Source organism: Aphanomyces astaci (assembly GCF_000520075.1).
Source record: "Aphanomyces astaci strain APO3 unplaced genomic scaffold supercont1.7, whole genome shotgun sequence".
In the NCBI taxonomy this organism is placed as follows: domain Eukaryota; phylum Oomycota; class Saprolegniomycetes; order Saprolegniales; family Verrucalvaceae; genus Aphanomyces; species Aphanomyces astaci.
Window position 1 is genome coordinate 971017 of NW_009798270.1, and position 15160 is coordinate 986176.

The following is a 15160-nucleotide window of genomic DNA, read 5'->3' on the forward strand; positions in this document are numbered from 1 at the left end:
ATGGGATACTAGTATGAAACTTTGTCATATTTTGCAGACTTAGTAGTAAGTTATGGGGTGGCTGGCATCCAGACCAGCCCTAACAGTAACTGTAAGCAAGCGTTTTCCTTGCGAATTCCAAGTACAATATGACATATGATAATGAAAATTCTCTATATTAGTAACATCTCACACATGCTACTGGGGCTAGGCTCATTGCCCGTGGTATAACCCCCATCAATGAGCCTAACCCCGGAGAATGAGCATTAAATGAATCCATCGTGATTTTGGGATTAATGGGTCACAGAGCTACGGGGTATCGGGCTTCCGAAGTTACAGGGCTACGAGGTAAAACGGGTAATTCAGAAACATATGGAAGAAATTAATGCTCGAAAATTCTTCACTGTCAAACTGACCTGATTTGGTGTGCCCTTTTAAGTGGTACTTGTTGTACGCTGGAAGCGTTCCCTATGGTCGAAGTTGCTCGAAAATTCTCCATTCTGAGGCCTCGCTCGGACATACCGTATTGTACCTCGGTACTGCAATCCAGTGTTGATATTCATGGTAGCCCTGCTACAGTGTACTACTGTAGTTGACCGCAGCTTTACAATGCAGCGAGGATAAGCTTCCTGATGTTCTGCAGCATATGACGAGGAGCCAAGGCGCACAGTTTCCCTCAATCCAATTCCAGTTGTAACATTATTGTTGCTTGCGGTGAGAGTTATTATTCACTAACCAACACTTGCCAACGCCAAAATGTTGACGGTCTGCATCGTTAAGCGGCTCTATATCGCCCCGCGCCGTGTCCGAACGGAAGTGGGGCCGCCACGTCACGAGACCCCATGATGATTTCCATTTGTGCGAGTCCAAATTCTCCTGTACTACTGCAGTAGTAGGTGCAATTTCGGCTTTGTCTTCGGCTTCTCGGGCTAAGGAATGGGACATAACCGCCAATTCCTCAGTAAACACGTCCACGTGTTTCGACTTAGCGCGATTCTGGGTGGTGGGCGTCGCCGCCATGGGCGAGGGGAGCGACATGTGCACCATCGCGGCAGTGTCAGAAAACAGATTGGTCGATGCTGTCCCTGGGCCCCCCCTCGCGTCCCACGCCGCCGCGATGAACACCTTCGGGTCTGCCAGCATGACATTGAACTCTCGGATGGAAGCGTCCTGAGCTCCTTCTTGGAGGATGTCGAACTCGCCATTGACAATGGCCCATTCCGTGTTGTCCACAGGCAACGCCTCCAACAAGGTCGCGTTCAATTCTCGCAACCGACGGACCACATGATTGATTTTGGCTTTGAGGGCGCGGTGTTTCTTGCACAAGCGGCGGACTTCTGTGCGTGGAATCACGCAGCGCTCGTGCTTTTCACCGACCATGACCAAGATCAACTCGACTTTTTGGCTGTGTCTGCCTTGGGCCAGCAGCGGTCGGATGGCGTCGAGGGTGATACTGGACCGTCGCTGCACTGGCGGGATCGTATCAGGGTCGAAGGACGAGTCCTTGATCGTCGGACAGTCGGCCTCGTCCATCGATTGTAGACACGCATTTCCCATGTCAATTCAATGAAGAACCCTACCAAGGGTGAAATGTAGTGTACCAACAGCCGCTCAAGATCCAAATTTTGATTGGCATCCCACTCAATCAATACAGTACTGTAGTTATTACTCCTAGCTAGGGCAAATCTCCGGATTCTAGATTCACTACCAACGAGGGACGCCACAACTCTTCACGCACACTCATTCAATGAGCAAGGCACGTTGCTCATTGAATGAAGAATCTAGCATACGACCGTACAGAATTGGATTGTTTCCGCGGTAAACTCAATCTCGTACTAGTATATCGGACTGAGCTTAGGGCATTCCAATGTGGCCTACTTACTGTTTACTGTTTACTCACAGACTTATTGTTAGTTCCTATACAGTAGCCGTTACAGAAAGCCCGTGACGGTTTCACATTACCCATATCGTTCCAGTCGTAGCGACGTCATGTCCACCCGAGCGGCTGCCAAACCCACGGCAGTACTAGACGCACTCGACCCAAAGGAGGTCGCAACGCAGTACCTCCAGGCCAACAAACTCAACGAAGTGTTCCGGGTACGCACCGTAGGCAGCACAAGTTGAAAGAGTAGAATATATTTCGTTTCACTACTTTTTTGAATGATTCACCAGACACTATTGCACGTGTACCCTATTGTAGGAGCTGTGCACGTTGGTACTGCACCGACGACCAGCGAACCCGCGCGAATTTTTGATTGAGCAACTGGAGGCCATGCGTTCCGCCCGTGAAAATCGAAATGCGGTGAACATGTCAAGTTTGTTGTCCATTTCTCTCATCCAATAATGTGTATAGACGTCATTCTTTAACGAAACAGACCTCGGCACCATGTTTACCATGTTCGACGTGACCAACCAAGGCACAATCTCCATTGCTCAATATGACCAAGGTACAGTTGTCCTTTCACCATTGGCTCAATGGCCAAACCTTTTGTTATACATCCATGTTACGATTCTTTCAATTGCTACTAGAGTAAATTCACGTTGACATAGGATTGAAGTGCTTGGGTATCGAACGGCCCACGTTGCGGCTGCCTGAATCCATCCATCGAGTGGACCGAACGCTGTTTGTACGCAGCATGTATGGACATTCTCTCCAGTTGTGTGGGGGGCGTACTGTGATTGAATGATATATAATGTGAGCGCATCGTAGGACCCAAGAACTCAAGAACAACTCGTACTTGTAGTTACCGCCCTGTTGGTTGGATTCACAAGTTTCCATAACACCCATTCAAACACAAAGTTCATTGTGATGTTGTTATCGTTAGCTTTACATGATGGTCAAGTCGTCGTTAAAGTAAATGTGCAAAATGGGCTTGAACTCGTCGGCGTCCATGCCGAGCTTTTCAAACTCGAGAGATTCATCGGGAAGGCCATTTTCCGCCAACGTTTTCGCCATGTCCAACGGCACAAACTCGTCGCCGTCCAAGTACTATTTCGTAGCAATATATCGTGATTTGAACAATAATAGTTGATCCATAGTATTGCTGTTGGACGAAGTATCATAGTATACAAACCAACCTTCCACGTGTAGCTGCCCGCGTGCGCGTTGAATTGCAAGTCAATGTACCGGTACTGAATTTCCTCGATCGTCTCCTCCGAACACACTTGGAGCGAGTGCATTTGGTGCGTCAATGTGTTGACAACTTGAATCGCGCGCACTCGCTGAGTAATAAACCCGATAAAGTACTGGTCATCCTATACCAAATGAAGCGTGAAACACATTCAAAGTGCACACACAAGATATGGACTTGAGTGCTTACGTTCCACCATGGCTTCAAGTCAAGCGTGTTCCATGTGGACACGGGCTCTGGTGGCGGCACATGGAGAAAACGGCCGTGCGGCAAGTACGGCAGTCGGAGGTTCCGATCCGGATCAATATGAGTTTTCACCTGTTCGTATGAACTTGAAGTTACACTTTTCAACGTGGTAAAAAGCACGTACGTCGCGGGAATCCGAGTCAAACCAGTGCGAAATGTCTTCGCCGGCGTGGTTGACGATGGGTTGGGTGAGCGCCCCGCGGTTCTTGGCCACGAGTTCCGTGAGATCCAACACTCGTGAAAACACCACGACCCAGCAGTCCTATCGAACGTTCCGTCAGCGTCTGGTTGATCAGGCACAGAGGGGCTACCTCTGCGCACTTGTGCACCGACACTTCCTCCGGCGTGTAGTGCCGGCGATGGATCTTGGGCAGGTCAAATTTCGGCATCCTTGGCTGGCAGGTGTCAATGGAACCGAGTGACTTTCTGTGTGAGCAGTTACGCAAACCGTTTCACATTTTTGCAAGATGTCGTCAATGCGTTTCATATTAGGCCTTACATCAGCACGACAACTATGGCTAGCCGCTACACGTCATATTAAACGTCCCCAGAATTATTGCCACCGGTAGGCATGGCCGATTGCTCTGGTCTGGTCCCGTCAGATGACGACTTGGAGCGCTGGAGCTCTCTGAAGATGCGAACTTTCGACTTTCGGGGGTGGTTGGTCGGGACAGCGGCGGCGGCTGGTGCTACTTCAAAGTGCACCGCCGCGGCTGCATTCGGATCCAATACATAATGCGGCTTAGGGTCGCCGGGTAGAACTACCATTCACATAGACTTTCGTTCAAGTTGCTTGCAATAGAGAGGGGGGTATGAGGGGTATGACCTACCTCGATATGTTTCTGCAATGAACGACGCGCGCACTTGGAACGCTGCAGTCGGTCGAGGAACCACGGGTGTTTCCTTGAGGCTATTGCGAAAAATCCGGTGGTGGCGCGCCAACTCCAGTTTCGCCGCGAGCTGTTGCTGTTCCTGGAGCTTTTCGTCCACCACTTTCCTTCGGTCCGCCAACTCTGCTCGTAATTTATCGCGCTTCTCCCGGCTAATGTTGATTTCGTCGGCGGCCTTTTGCCTCAGCTTGTCCCTTAACCGCCGCCTCCGTTCCGACGACTGCTTCGACGTTTTCGTCGTTGGTTGCCCCACCGCCGCCGCTGCTGCCTGGAGTTTACGTGCCTGCAATTTGGCCTTGGTGTCGGCGATCTCTCGGTCCCGCCGGGCACGGTGCTCCGCCTCGGCCGCCTCGATGCCTTCTTGGCGCCTCAATTCGCGTTGGTGCCTCGCCAGCTCTTGCACGGCATTTCTTCGCTCCAACTCTTCCTGTTCCAGCTTCAGTTGCGTTTCTCGATGCAAATTGGCCTGGGCAATCGAATCCTCAGCTCGCCATCGTATTTCCACTTGTCGCTCCTCGTTCGCATGGACTTCGATCAGGACATCACGAACAAACGACGTCGCTACTTCGTCCGTCGCCATGCGAAACGCTTCCCGTTCTTCAAGAGCAAGAAATGCCGCTCTCTCGCGCGCCGCGGTCTCGGCCTCTGCCCTCTCATCCTGGTACTGCTTCCACCGCACTTTGAAGTTCAAGCGTGCCAACCACCCCCGAAGCATGCGCTGAAGGCACGTTGCGGCTGTGATCTCCACCTGCCGTTTCTGCATGTCTGCGAATTCTTGAGCTTGAGCCTCGCGAGCGGTGGCATCCGCCTCTCGATTCGCAGCGTCCTGAAACTGGTCAACTTCTTGTTCCCGACGGAGGGCAAACGCAGCGGTGACGTCGTCCTGTGCTTGTTTGTCCTGTACTCGCAGTAGTTTCTTGAGCTACTCAGGATATATAAGGGATGCGAAACTGGTCCCCAAACGAACCTTAATGCGGGCCACCGTCGCCCGTACAAAACACTGCAGTGAGATGGCCGCATGTCGAACGGTGTCGGGATTGAGCCGTCTCCGTCGGTCTTGGTGCATACTCAGTAGGGCCACGGCCATCGAGTGCGCTTTCCCCAGCGAAATGTGCAAAACGTTTGGCGGATCGACGGGTTTCGACTTCACAGGTACAGTCCATACCATCTGGGGCGAGTCGTGGTTTCGCTCGTCGCCGGCTCCAATCTGCCCTTCTTCCCCGAATCCCCACATATACAGCACCCCCGTGTCCGTCACAGCCGCCGAATGACCAAACCCACAAGCGATTACATGGACATGTTCGAGGGCTTTGATCGGTTTTGGGACCAGCGCATCGTGACACGACCCTAACCCCAACTACCACTGGATAAGGACTTGATTCATTCAGTGTGCAAGGTACCTGGCCAAAGCTACCCCAACCCCACGCAAACACCTAGTACAAGCACGCCGTGAATGATATTGCACAGATAGGATGATATATATATATATATATATATATTGCCATGCCCTATACCTTTTTGCACGACGACAAGGCCAGGGAATGAGCACCTCCACAACTCAACGTCGTGACTTTAACATGTCGAAGCCCTTCGACGCACTTGACACTAGAGCACGAAGTATTAGATTGATGTAACGCTAACGATGCATGCCTTGGATGAGACTCTTCGTTGCCGTGGCCCAGACGCCCTTGCTCCCCCCACCCCCACGTGTAGACAGCCCCTGAATCCACGACGCCCGCGGAGTGATTCATGCCACACGCAATGTGCACGAATGTCGTGTCTGGTGGTAGTGGCACTCGACATGGCTCCTCGCAACAGTTGACATACGAGCCAATGCCCAATTGGCCTGCTCGACCGCCCCCACAGCTAAATAGGGCTCCATCGGTGGCCAAAAATAATGTGTGTTCTTCTCCACATGCAACTTGTCTAGATCGGAAAAAGAAAAACCCATCCAGCGTGAAGACATTTGAAATATTATAGCGTAATATGTAAGTTGTTGTCGTGTGCCAAACCGTATGTAAATCGAGTGCAGCACAAACGTCGACTTGATCTGGCGGGGGGTGTACGCACTACATCATAATCACCACTTAAGAACGTTTGAAACGCCCAGTGTATGAACGTACTTGTGGTCATCCCCGTGCCCCAAGCGACCCGACTGGCCTCTTCCCCACGTGTAAACAGCTCCATCATCCGATACGAGCGCCATATGCCCCGGGCCGCAGCTCATGCTTCGAACGACAACGTTGTCGAGCCCCGTCACACGTTCGGGGACTTTGATGTTTTGGCTTGCGTCTAGCGGTAACCGGCCCCACACGTAAACGTGCCCGAGCTCGTTGATGGCTGTTGTAAGCAAGTCTCCACAGCACAGCTACAGCCACGGCTTAATGTACAGCAACGTGGAAGGACGAACCTGCACGCGTCCAAGATCGCTGGTGATGCGATAGAGTGCCAGCACAAGCTCTGGTGTTGCGCGGTGGCGGTCATCACCGAGCCCGAGCTGCCCGTGGCTGCCACTGCCCCAACTACGCACCTCCATGGTCGAGTAGAAGTCCTCCGCAGTCGTTTTGACCTCCTTGGGTTTCGGCAGCGAGTACGCGCCTTTGTACGTGGGGACAACTTCGTTGCGTTGGAGATCCGACCCCAGCCGTTTGAGAAAGTCGCGCTTCGCCTGCTCCGTCTTGGAAAAGCTGAATGAGGACGCATGTCGTGATATTAAGTGCAATGGCGAGGCTTCTGTCGCGACCACGTGCTTGGCGCCACCCCTTTCTCTCCTCTTCATGTCGGTTTCGCAGTTTCACGTGAAACTGCCAGTGCAGGCACTTGACCAGCATTGGGCTGTCATCGTGCCTCCCCTAGGAATGCACTGCCGTAGGCTTAGAGAATATTTTGCCTGTCCCTGGCATGCTTTATTCGACTTGGGCACCAACGTCGAATTGGAAGAGGCACCATCACCCCCCCCCAAACCCTTGACTTAACATTGCATTTTTTTAGTGGTCCTTCGCCTTGCGAGGGGATGGCTTCGGTCATTGTTACCATTATCCGTGGTCACTTCGGCCACTGGCGAGTCAGTTAAACTAGCTGCAATAGATGCGGACAACGACACACAGCTTTATGGGCCGTAAGGGCGATTGATGAGCTACATAGCTCATTTCTTGACCGGTGGTGGTGTCTGTGGACATGGTGGACCGATGGACGAGATCCTTTGACGAATCCGATGACGATAACATCGACGGTTCATGGGGGGCAAGAGGCGCGACGTGGTCGTCGGCTTCGGGGGCGTCGGACTCTATTTCTTCGGCCATCGCCTACTGTACCACAAATCAGTCATCAGGAGCTTAGAACGTCACGCCTTGGACCATGTTCCTTGCCCGTACCGTGATATTTAACGGTCGCAATGTGTTGATCAATACTGTACAGGGCAGGCAGAAATACCACCCCACACTTCGATGAATTGTCGGTGCAAACGCCACCAGGGTAACTAACGTTCCCATCACCCCAGACCAGGTAAAGTCAGCATGCGACCGATTCATCAGTGCATGTAACGCGTTGGGGGCGGAAATTATGTCATTTTTGTAGCCCATGCTTACCATACAAATTTCGAGATTAAAGTACACTGGTACCTTGCGACAATGTTTGCAAAATCTCTCTAGTGTGCGAAACTTGAATTTGATTGCGAAAAAATACGATTCAGTTTAAGGAGGTCCAAATATTATTAGAGTAACGTTAGTGGTCGGTCAAAATCTCGCCCAACGTAGTACACTTCTCGGCTGCAGATCGCTGGCGTCACGCATGCAAACCTAAACGCCAGAATAGATCGTCGTTCGTCGGTCATTTTTCAATTGGCAATCAAACGGTGGGCATAGCAATGGAATTTGGCGTCGCATTGGCCGTCGGTGTCGTTGTAGCGGCAGTGACTGTCGTTGCCAGACACCGGAAACAAAGTAGTACTGTGACCAGGGGCTGTGTGGCGTTGGTTCGCCTTGGGGACGCAAGAGCCGACGTGGCTAAGCCTCTTGACGAGGCAATCTACCCAAGCGACAGCTACGCCATCGTCACCTCGCCCAAGTCCCCCAGCTCATCTCTCCACACGGCTACCGCGATGGAAGCAACCATTTAACGATCAAGCCGACGTGTGTATTTATTGTTCCCCCAAGTCGTTTTTGAAGAAACGATCATATTTTACTCTTCATTTGTTGCAGTCTAACTGTAAGCTGATTTGGTACTCGTCGACAGACATGCTTCTACAGATTTCCACGCAAACGACATAATAGTAATTGTCATGCACAATAAAAATGTGTGGGCCACGAGTTGTTATTAATACCAGGGAATATATTTTTTTAGTATATATTAATATTTCACCATGCAATGATAACGATCTGAAATCGTTCCAATAGGAACAACCCCACGTCTATCTACATGGTGCTGTTCTGGTTGCTGTAGCCGCTTTGGCTCGACTTTTCAACTGCTTTTCGGAACTTGCGGAGGGCGTACGACACCACCGTCGCCTTGGGGCGTTGCGCAGGGTCGAATTCCAAGCATTGCTGGGCCACTGCCAAGATCTCAGGGGGCATCGACGCAGAGAAGGTTGGCTTGAGCTGGTTCTTGGACACAAGTTCCATGATGCCGTGGTCTTGCAGCCTGCCGCCGTTGGTGTTGGTCGAGTCGCTGTAAGGAACGTTGCCTACGACAGCACACAATACCCAAAGACATTAATAATATTGCAATTGTGCATTTTGTCCAAATTAAGCTTCGTATTGTTGAAATCATCCAGAAATCGGGTAAAACAGTATAATTGGATAAAAATAATGAAGATTGCAATATGATTGGCTAAATTCCACGAATGAAGTTGCACGCAAAAACCTCATCAACTTGGATATGTATCATATTTCGCACGCCCAAAGAAATCACGAGTAGTTATTGTGTTTTTTCGAGTGAAATTTCATTGTGTTGTGGCGTGGTTTCTCGTTGGAATGTAAATCGATTTGATTGGCTACTTCAGAAGAGCTCAAAATTATTAGCCAATCAAAACCCATTTCTCAATGAAATTCAACCAATCAGATCGATTGTGGATCGGTTTGGTCGGCGCGATTCGATTGCACCACCCTCCCCAAATTTGTATCAAATCGACAATACGTAACTTATTGTCGACAAAGACTTCAAAGGACACAATAATAATACCCCCGTCGAACAAGCAAAGAAACATCCATGATCCATCCATCCACCAACCAAACCCAGCCGACAACTACATTGATAGCCAGACGCACCCGTGTCCATCTCGGCGAGGACGCACCCAAACGACCACACGTCGCACGCAGCATCGTACTTCTCGCCTCGAATGACTTCTGGCGCCATCCAGCGACACGTGCCGACGCCCGCCGTCATGGTTTCGTCGGCTGCGCGGTTGCGCGAAATGCCAAAGTCCGACAGCTTGGCGCCCGTGTCGGCGTCGATGAGGATATTGCGCGACTAGACCCGCAAAACCATTACCAAATCAATAGCACATTATATGGGCACATGTTTCTACCTTGAGATCGCGATGGACAAACACTGGGTTGAGAGTGTGGAGGTACACGAGCGCGTCCGAAACGTCGACGGCCAAGTTGAGTTTGACGCTGAGCCAGGGTAACTCCTGGCCGCTCTTGGCGCTGCGGTCGAGCAGCGACTTGAGATCCCCGCAGTTCATGTACTCCGAGATCGCTTGGATGTTGACCGCATTCGACCACGACGCCCCGATGAACGTGACGATCTTGGGGTGCTGGAGCCGCGCCATGAGTTTAATTTCGGCCGCAAATGCCATGGCGTCGTCAAAGTTCTTCTTGTCTGGAAGGAGTTTCTTGATGGCCACGGGGTTGTTCTGGTAGATGCCGCTCCAGACTTCGCCAAACCCACCGCGGGAAATCATCTGAATCTCGGTCACTTCGGCGGCGTTGATGCGCACCGCGAGCAGCTCCGGGTCGTCCAATATGCCAAGTGTGTCCCCCCCACCTGAGTTGTACGGGTACGACCCCGTCGGGTTGTGTGTATTGTAGTATGGCCCCTTGGACGTGTCCGGTGGGTGCCCATAGTCGGTCCCCTTGCGGCGGTTTCGCAGGACAAACAACGCCACCAAAGCGACCGCGACGACGGCGCCGGCGACGATCCCGACCAGCGCGCCGGTACTGAGCCCCCCGTCGTCGGACGCGTTAGGGGGAGCCGTCACCACTGGACTGGACTCGCCCACAACGCACACCCGGACACCGCCCACGGCGCTGCTGAGCGGGTTCGTGGTAGGGTTGAAGCCAGAACCATCGGGGCATTTGGACACTGTGAAATCCGCCTCAAAGTTCCGGCCCAGGGTTTGCAACTTGAGCACTTGAGATGGCGTCAGCACGACGTTGGACAGTCCGTTGCCCGTGATGGTTCTATCAGGGGTCACCACGTCACACACAAACATATGCCTCGATTCGAAATTGGAGTGCTCAAATAGCAGCAATACAATCAATCGATCGACCAATGAAAACCAGACATACGAATCAAGTGGTCAATATAAAAAACAAACACACTCAAATATTGTCGATTTGATACAAATTTGGGGACGGGGTGCAATCGAATCGCGCCAACCAAACCGATCCACTATCGATCTGATTGGTTGAATTTCATTGAGAAGGTGTTGATTGGCTAATAATTTTGAGCTCATCTGAAGTAGCCAATCAAATCGATTTAAATTCCAACGAGAAACCACGCCACAACACGAAATTGCGCACACACCAAAATATCCAAGTTATGTTTGGGACAATAATGTCCGTAGTCGTCATACAGTAGACACCACAGCTTTAAAGAAAGTAGAAGTAAAACCTATGAATATATAAACGTACAATTTCGCGAGATTGTTGAGATCAAAGATAGCCGTCGGCAGCGTCGCGAATTTGTTGCGGGAGATGTCACTACGCTCAACAATGCATGAGTGGACAACGTCGGTAATGCAGTAGCTAGGTAGTTAGTAGTTAGGTACAGGGTCGTGACAGTGGCAGGGATGTTGGAAATCGTAGTGAAGTTGTTCCCGCCCAAGTACCTAAGGCAATGTCAGAAAAAGTAGTTGGCAAGGGTAGGACGGGTTCGTACAATTCTGTGAGCACCGTCGTGTCCAATGGAGGAAGGGTGGCCAAGTTGTTGTTGGTGGCGTTCCTGTCACAAGAGGTGAGAACTCGTTGAATGACAATGAATAGTCTTACAGGTACTGGAGTCGCGCGAGTTTGGTGACTTCGGTTGGCAATGTATTGAGATTGGCATTTGACAGCGCGAGGAATTTCAGGTCTGGCAGCAACTTGGTGTCGCCAGCCGCGGCGGTGAACACGTCCTGGACGTCCATGTTAAAGAGAAATCTACAACGCAATGATTGATCCCGTCGTTCAAATGGGGATGCGCGGCAGTAGGTTGTTCGTACAGGCGCTCAAGTTTGGGGTACGACTTGAAAAACGTGGACGGGTACGAGATCTTCTTGAACGTTCCTTTGGGTTGGGTGAAGGCCGTGCCAGTCAGTTGACTACGTAGCCACGGAGATGAGTCGAATCAGGATGTTGAAATGGCTGCATGTACAAGGTCGTGATGGCATTGCCCGCGCGATTTGCCGTCGTTTTGGTCAAGTCTTCGATGCTGTCGATGGGAGCGCCGACGTACAGCGGGTTGCCATTGGCGATGGTGGGGTCGCCCACGTAAAAGTTCCAGAACGGGTCCTGCGTCGAGTTGCTCGTGGCGGAGTTGCCCATGGTGGGACACTGAAACGTGAGCAAGCACTCGTTGGTCCCTAGGCTCCGTACGAGCTCACTCTGCGTCACGCACGGGCCAGTCTTGGCGTTGACCTCGATGCATTGGGCTGCCGACTTGTACAGCACGCACGTGGTGGAGCCTGTCACCTGACATGTCAAAGGACAGTCCTGGCCCACGGTTAAGATGGTCTTGGGAAGCGCACAAGGAGCGACGCTCATGACGACAGTGTGCTGCAGGGTCGGGGCAAGTACAACTGGCGATATTTCCGTTGGCACCTTGACAACCGATCTGTATGTCACCCATACTGGTACCGATGTACGGGTAATGTACGGATGACATAAATAAGTTAATTACTCCGGAGTAACATCTGAAAGTTAACATACTACGAAGTATAATACTTCGAAGTAAGACAGACACGACACAAAATGATTGGATGACCGACAAATAATTGAACTCCGATTGGTCAGCATTTTTTCCAATAATCCGATTGGACGAGGCGGTTGTCGTACCAGCAACAAATCATTAGCATTTAACACGTACGGCTTTCTATTGGTTGAAATACTGTCGAGCCGACATTGCACTCGAAACGCTGTCGATCAACATGAATAAAACGGCAAGTCGAACCAGTGTAGGGGTAGGTGGCAGCCAGCCGGCGCCCCGCCATGACGCATGGGGACCATTGGTAGGGTCCCTTGTGTAGCCTATTCGACAAAATAACGTTTGCGATTTTTAAAACGTATGAATGCGGCTAAGAGTACTGTAATGGTGGTTGCGCATCAATCAGGTGTCGGGTAGGTCGTCGATTGATTGAACATTACAGCACCTTACTCCAGTAGTGAATCCAACTGCCCACCCATTCAACAAATGATACTAACCACGTTCTCCACCTCTGCATCTCCATTTACTTTCGCGTGGGAACCACCGTACGTGTTAGCAAGGGCTGTGGGAATACTTGTAAACACTGTATGACCTCCCTTCACTGTGTGCCCCCCCTCCCACTACAACACTAAATATTCATATGTTAAATACTACAACTACTAACTTAGTTAACGTTAAGATCACTTAAATTGTTGCGAGCGACCTCACGGGTACTACACCATTTTGCAGTTAACTGTAAGTTGGACGAATGCCCGATGTATTTGGCCGGATATTCGCCGATATATTTGGTGGTGTGCCCGATATAATTAGCCATGTGCCCATTTAATTTGGCACACCGAGGTCGTGTGCCCATTTAATTTGGCGGTGTTTCCGATATATTTAGCCATGTACCCAAGCAATTGGCCATCTTCCCGAAGAATTGTGTCGTGTGCCCGATGAAAATGAAATAACTCAAATAATTATATTTCATGGAGTGCAAATCAGTTTTGGTCGAATCATCATGTGGTTGAAGTTCGGAGGAAAACGCGCGAAGGCAAGAATTCGAAACCTATATCTGAATAAAGCATAGTTTAAGTTCATAATGCGCGCGCTTTCCTCCAATATTATGACTGCTCTTATTCAAATCGCCAAGGAACGCACATCATGGACGTAGCTGCACCTCCACGAACTCCGGTAATGATGTCAATTGAAGTACTAGATAACCCCCTATGTAGCCAGAGGCCCCTACAAGCGCATACCTCTACACAAAGCAACGAGTCGTCGCAGCGTTCAGAAACGACGACGACTGGGCATCCGTACATCGGCACACGACACAATTCTTCGGGCAGTTGGGCAATTGTTTGGCCGCACGGCTAGTTATATCGGGCACACCGCCAAATATATTGGGTGCACGGCCAAATATATCGGGTGCACGACCAAATATATCGGGTGCACGGCCAAATATATCGGGTGCACGACCAAATATATCGGGTGCACGGCCAAATATATCGGGCATTCGTCCAACTTAACTGCAAAATGGTGTTGTACCACAAAACACGAAGTGAAGCTCATCACAGAGCTGATTGAGATGATGGGAAGTCGTTGCCAGCTCACAAACCTCTTATATGGAGGGAAGTTCGTGTACCAGTCAGCTATCAATGTAAATCTAGCAGTACACAAGTACTCCGTGATACCAGGTACTCCAGCAGTAGGGTCCCTTATAGCAAGGCCCTTCAAAAAATAATCTAAAAAGAATATTATTGAATAGTTTAAATAAAATAAATTATTATTTGTGCTACGTAGTAATTCAGTCCTTGAGTATTGTGCTTTGGAGTGAAATTTCGTGTTGTGGCGTGGTTTCTCGTTGGAACTTAAATCGATTTGATTGGCTACTTCAGATGAGCTCAAAAATACTAACCAATCAAAACCTTCTCAATGAAATTCAACCAATCAGATCGATAGTGGATCGGTTTGGTTGGCGCGATTCGATTGCACCCCCTCCCCAAATTTGTATCAAATCGACAATAAATAATCTACAATTGTTCCACGTATAAATAAATTGTTCAGGTTTATTCGTAGGCATTTTCAATGAACTTTTTGGACCAATTGCAAGGATGACAAGCTTCCGATTGACCCTAAGTATTGAACGGCAAAAGTTAACTAACGTTACATGTATTGTGGATTCAGTACAGATTTCCAGACCCCGTCGAATCGAATTTTGCCGCCGAATCGAATCACGAAACGACGCTATTGGCTAATCCAATTTTGAATGGATTTGATTGGCTCTTACAGAAGGACAAGTATATTCAACCAAACAGAACTCCAGCGTGATTCAATATTGATTTGTCGTCCATTGTAGACAAACCGCTCGAGTTTTGGAAGTTTATAGCGAATTCACAATACTACGAAAAGAGCTTGTAACTACGGCGCATTATTACATAGTATTTCATTTGATGTCGGCAGCTTTGAACGCCCTCCATCGTAAGGCTTTTGCTGAGCTTATTCCTTCATTGCCGCTTTATTGTCCCAACGTCAAGAATGTATGCGAGATTCTTCTCTGGCGACCACCATTGTGACTTTACTAGTTGTTGGTCTCAAATGACTTGTTAATGGAATTCGCAAGGTGAGCCACCTTGCTCCTTTTTAATATCCAATCAGAGTCCATCACACCTTGCTTCTTACACACGATTGGCTATAATACTGGCAGAAGAGGTTACAATTTTGAACTGTTTGAATTTTGTAGAGCTTTTCTGCTGGATAGAATTGTGGACTGATGAGTTCACTCCGACTATATCCAATGGGGTTCTTCCC

General features: G+C 49.9%; 6 protein-coding genes across 8 annotated transcripts; 1 reads left to right on the forward strand and 5 right to left on the reverse strand.

Moving 5' to 3' along the window:
* Window positions 1-551: 551 nt before the first annotated feature.
* On the reverse strand, window positions 552-1646 carry H257_04253 (hypothetical protein). The gene has a single exon (XM_009828673.1). The coding sequence runs from the start codon at window positions 1534-1536 to the stop codon at window positions 679-681; it is 858 nt and encodes a 285-aa protein (XP_009826975.1). The 5' UTR covers window positions 1537-1646; the 3' UTR covers window positions 552-678.
* A 303-nt stretch (window positions 1647-1949) lies between these two features.
* H257_04254 (hypothetical protein) lies at window positions 1950-2778 on the forward strand. The gene is made up of 5 exons (XM_009828674.1): window positions 1950-2076; window positions 2180-2281; window positions 2333-2426; window positions 2530-2617; window positions 2690-2778. The coding sequence occupies exons 1-5, from the start codon at window positions 1969-1971 to the stop codon at window positions 2721-2723; spliced, it is 426 nt and encodes a 141-aa protein (XP_009826976.1). The 5' UTR covers window positions 1950-1968; the 3' UTR covers window positions 2724-2778.
* Window positions 2779-2806: 28 nt separating this feature from the next.
* H257_04255 (hypothetical protein) lies at window positions 2807-3775 on the reverse strand (the record flags this gene model as incomplete). Its single annotated transcript, XM_009828675.1, has 5 exons — window positions 3668-3775; window positions 3481-3618; window positions 3300-3428; window positions 3058-3234; window positions 2807-2968 (listed from the first exon to the last, which is right to left on the reverse strand). The coding sequence occupies exons 1-5, from the start codon at window positions 3743-3745 to the stop codon at window positions 2807-2809; spliced, it is 684 nt and encodes a 227-aa protein (XP_009826977.1). The 5' UTR covers window positions 3746-3775.
* Window positions 3776-3818: 43 nt separating this feature from the next.
* H257_04256 lies at window positions 3819-7045 on the reverse strand. 2 transcript variants are annotated; one of them, XM_009828677.1, is made up of 9 exons: window positions 6657-7045; window positions 6370-6614; window positions 6259-6315; window positions 5897-6172; window positions 5761-5851; window positions 5647-5679; window positions 5214-5603; window positions 4187-5144; window positions 3819-4117 (listed from the first exon to the last, which is right to left on the reverse strand). In XM_009828677.1, the coding sequence occupies exons 1-9, from the start codon at window positions 7023-7025 to the stop codon at window positions 3894-3896; spliced, it is 2643 nt and encodes an 880-aa protein (XP_009826979.1). In that variant the 5' UTR covers window positions 7026-7045; the 3' UTR covers window positions 3819-3893. The 2 variants fall into 2 exon arrangements, with proteins under 2 accessions (XP_009826979.1, XP_009826978.1); XM_009828676.1 differs by having other exon boundaries at window positions 4187-5168.
* Window positions 7046-7234: 189 nt separating this feature from the next.
* On the reverse strand, window positions 7235-7640 carry H257_04257 (hypothetical protein). The gene is made up of 2 exons (XM_009828678.1): window positions 7621-7640; window positions 7235-7554 (listed from the first exon to the last, which is right to left on the reverse strand). Exon 2 carries the CDS (start codon window positions 7546-7548, stop codon window positions 7321-7323), a length of 228 nt encoding a protein of 75 aa, XP_009826980.1. The 5' UTR covers window positions 7549-7554; window positions 7621-7640; the 3' UTR covers window positions 7235-7320.
* A 446-nt stretch (window positions 7641-8086) lies between these two features.
* H257_04258 lies at window positions 8087-12274 on the reverse strand. 2 transcript variants are annotated; one of them, XM_009828679.1, is made up of 9 exons: window positions 11822-12274; window positions 11670-11768; window positions 11458-11607; window positions 11348-11410; window positions 11238-11297; window positions 11101-11169; window positions 9771-10647; window positions 9511-9712; window positions 8087-8927 (listed from the first exon to the last, which is right to left on the reverse strand). In XM_009828679.1, the coding sequence occupies exons 1-9, from the start codon at window positions 12208-12210 to the stop codon at window positions 8659-8661; spliced, it is 2178 nt and encodes a 725-aa protein (XP_009826981.1). In that variant the 5' UTR covers window positions 12211-12274; the 3' UTR covers window positions 8087-8658. The 2 variants fall into 2 exon arrangements, with proteins under 2 accessions (XP_009826981.1, XP_009826982.1); XM_009828680.1 differs by lacking the exon at window positions 8087-8927 and having other exon boundaries at window positions 9357-9712.
* Window positions 12275-15160: the final 2886 nt, after the last annotated feature.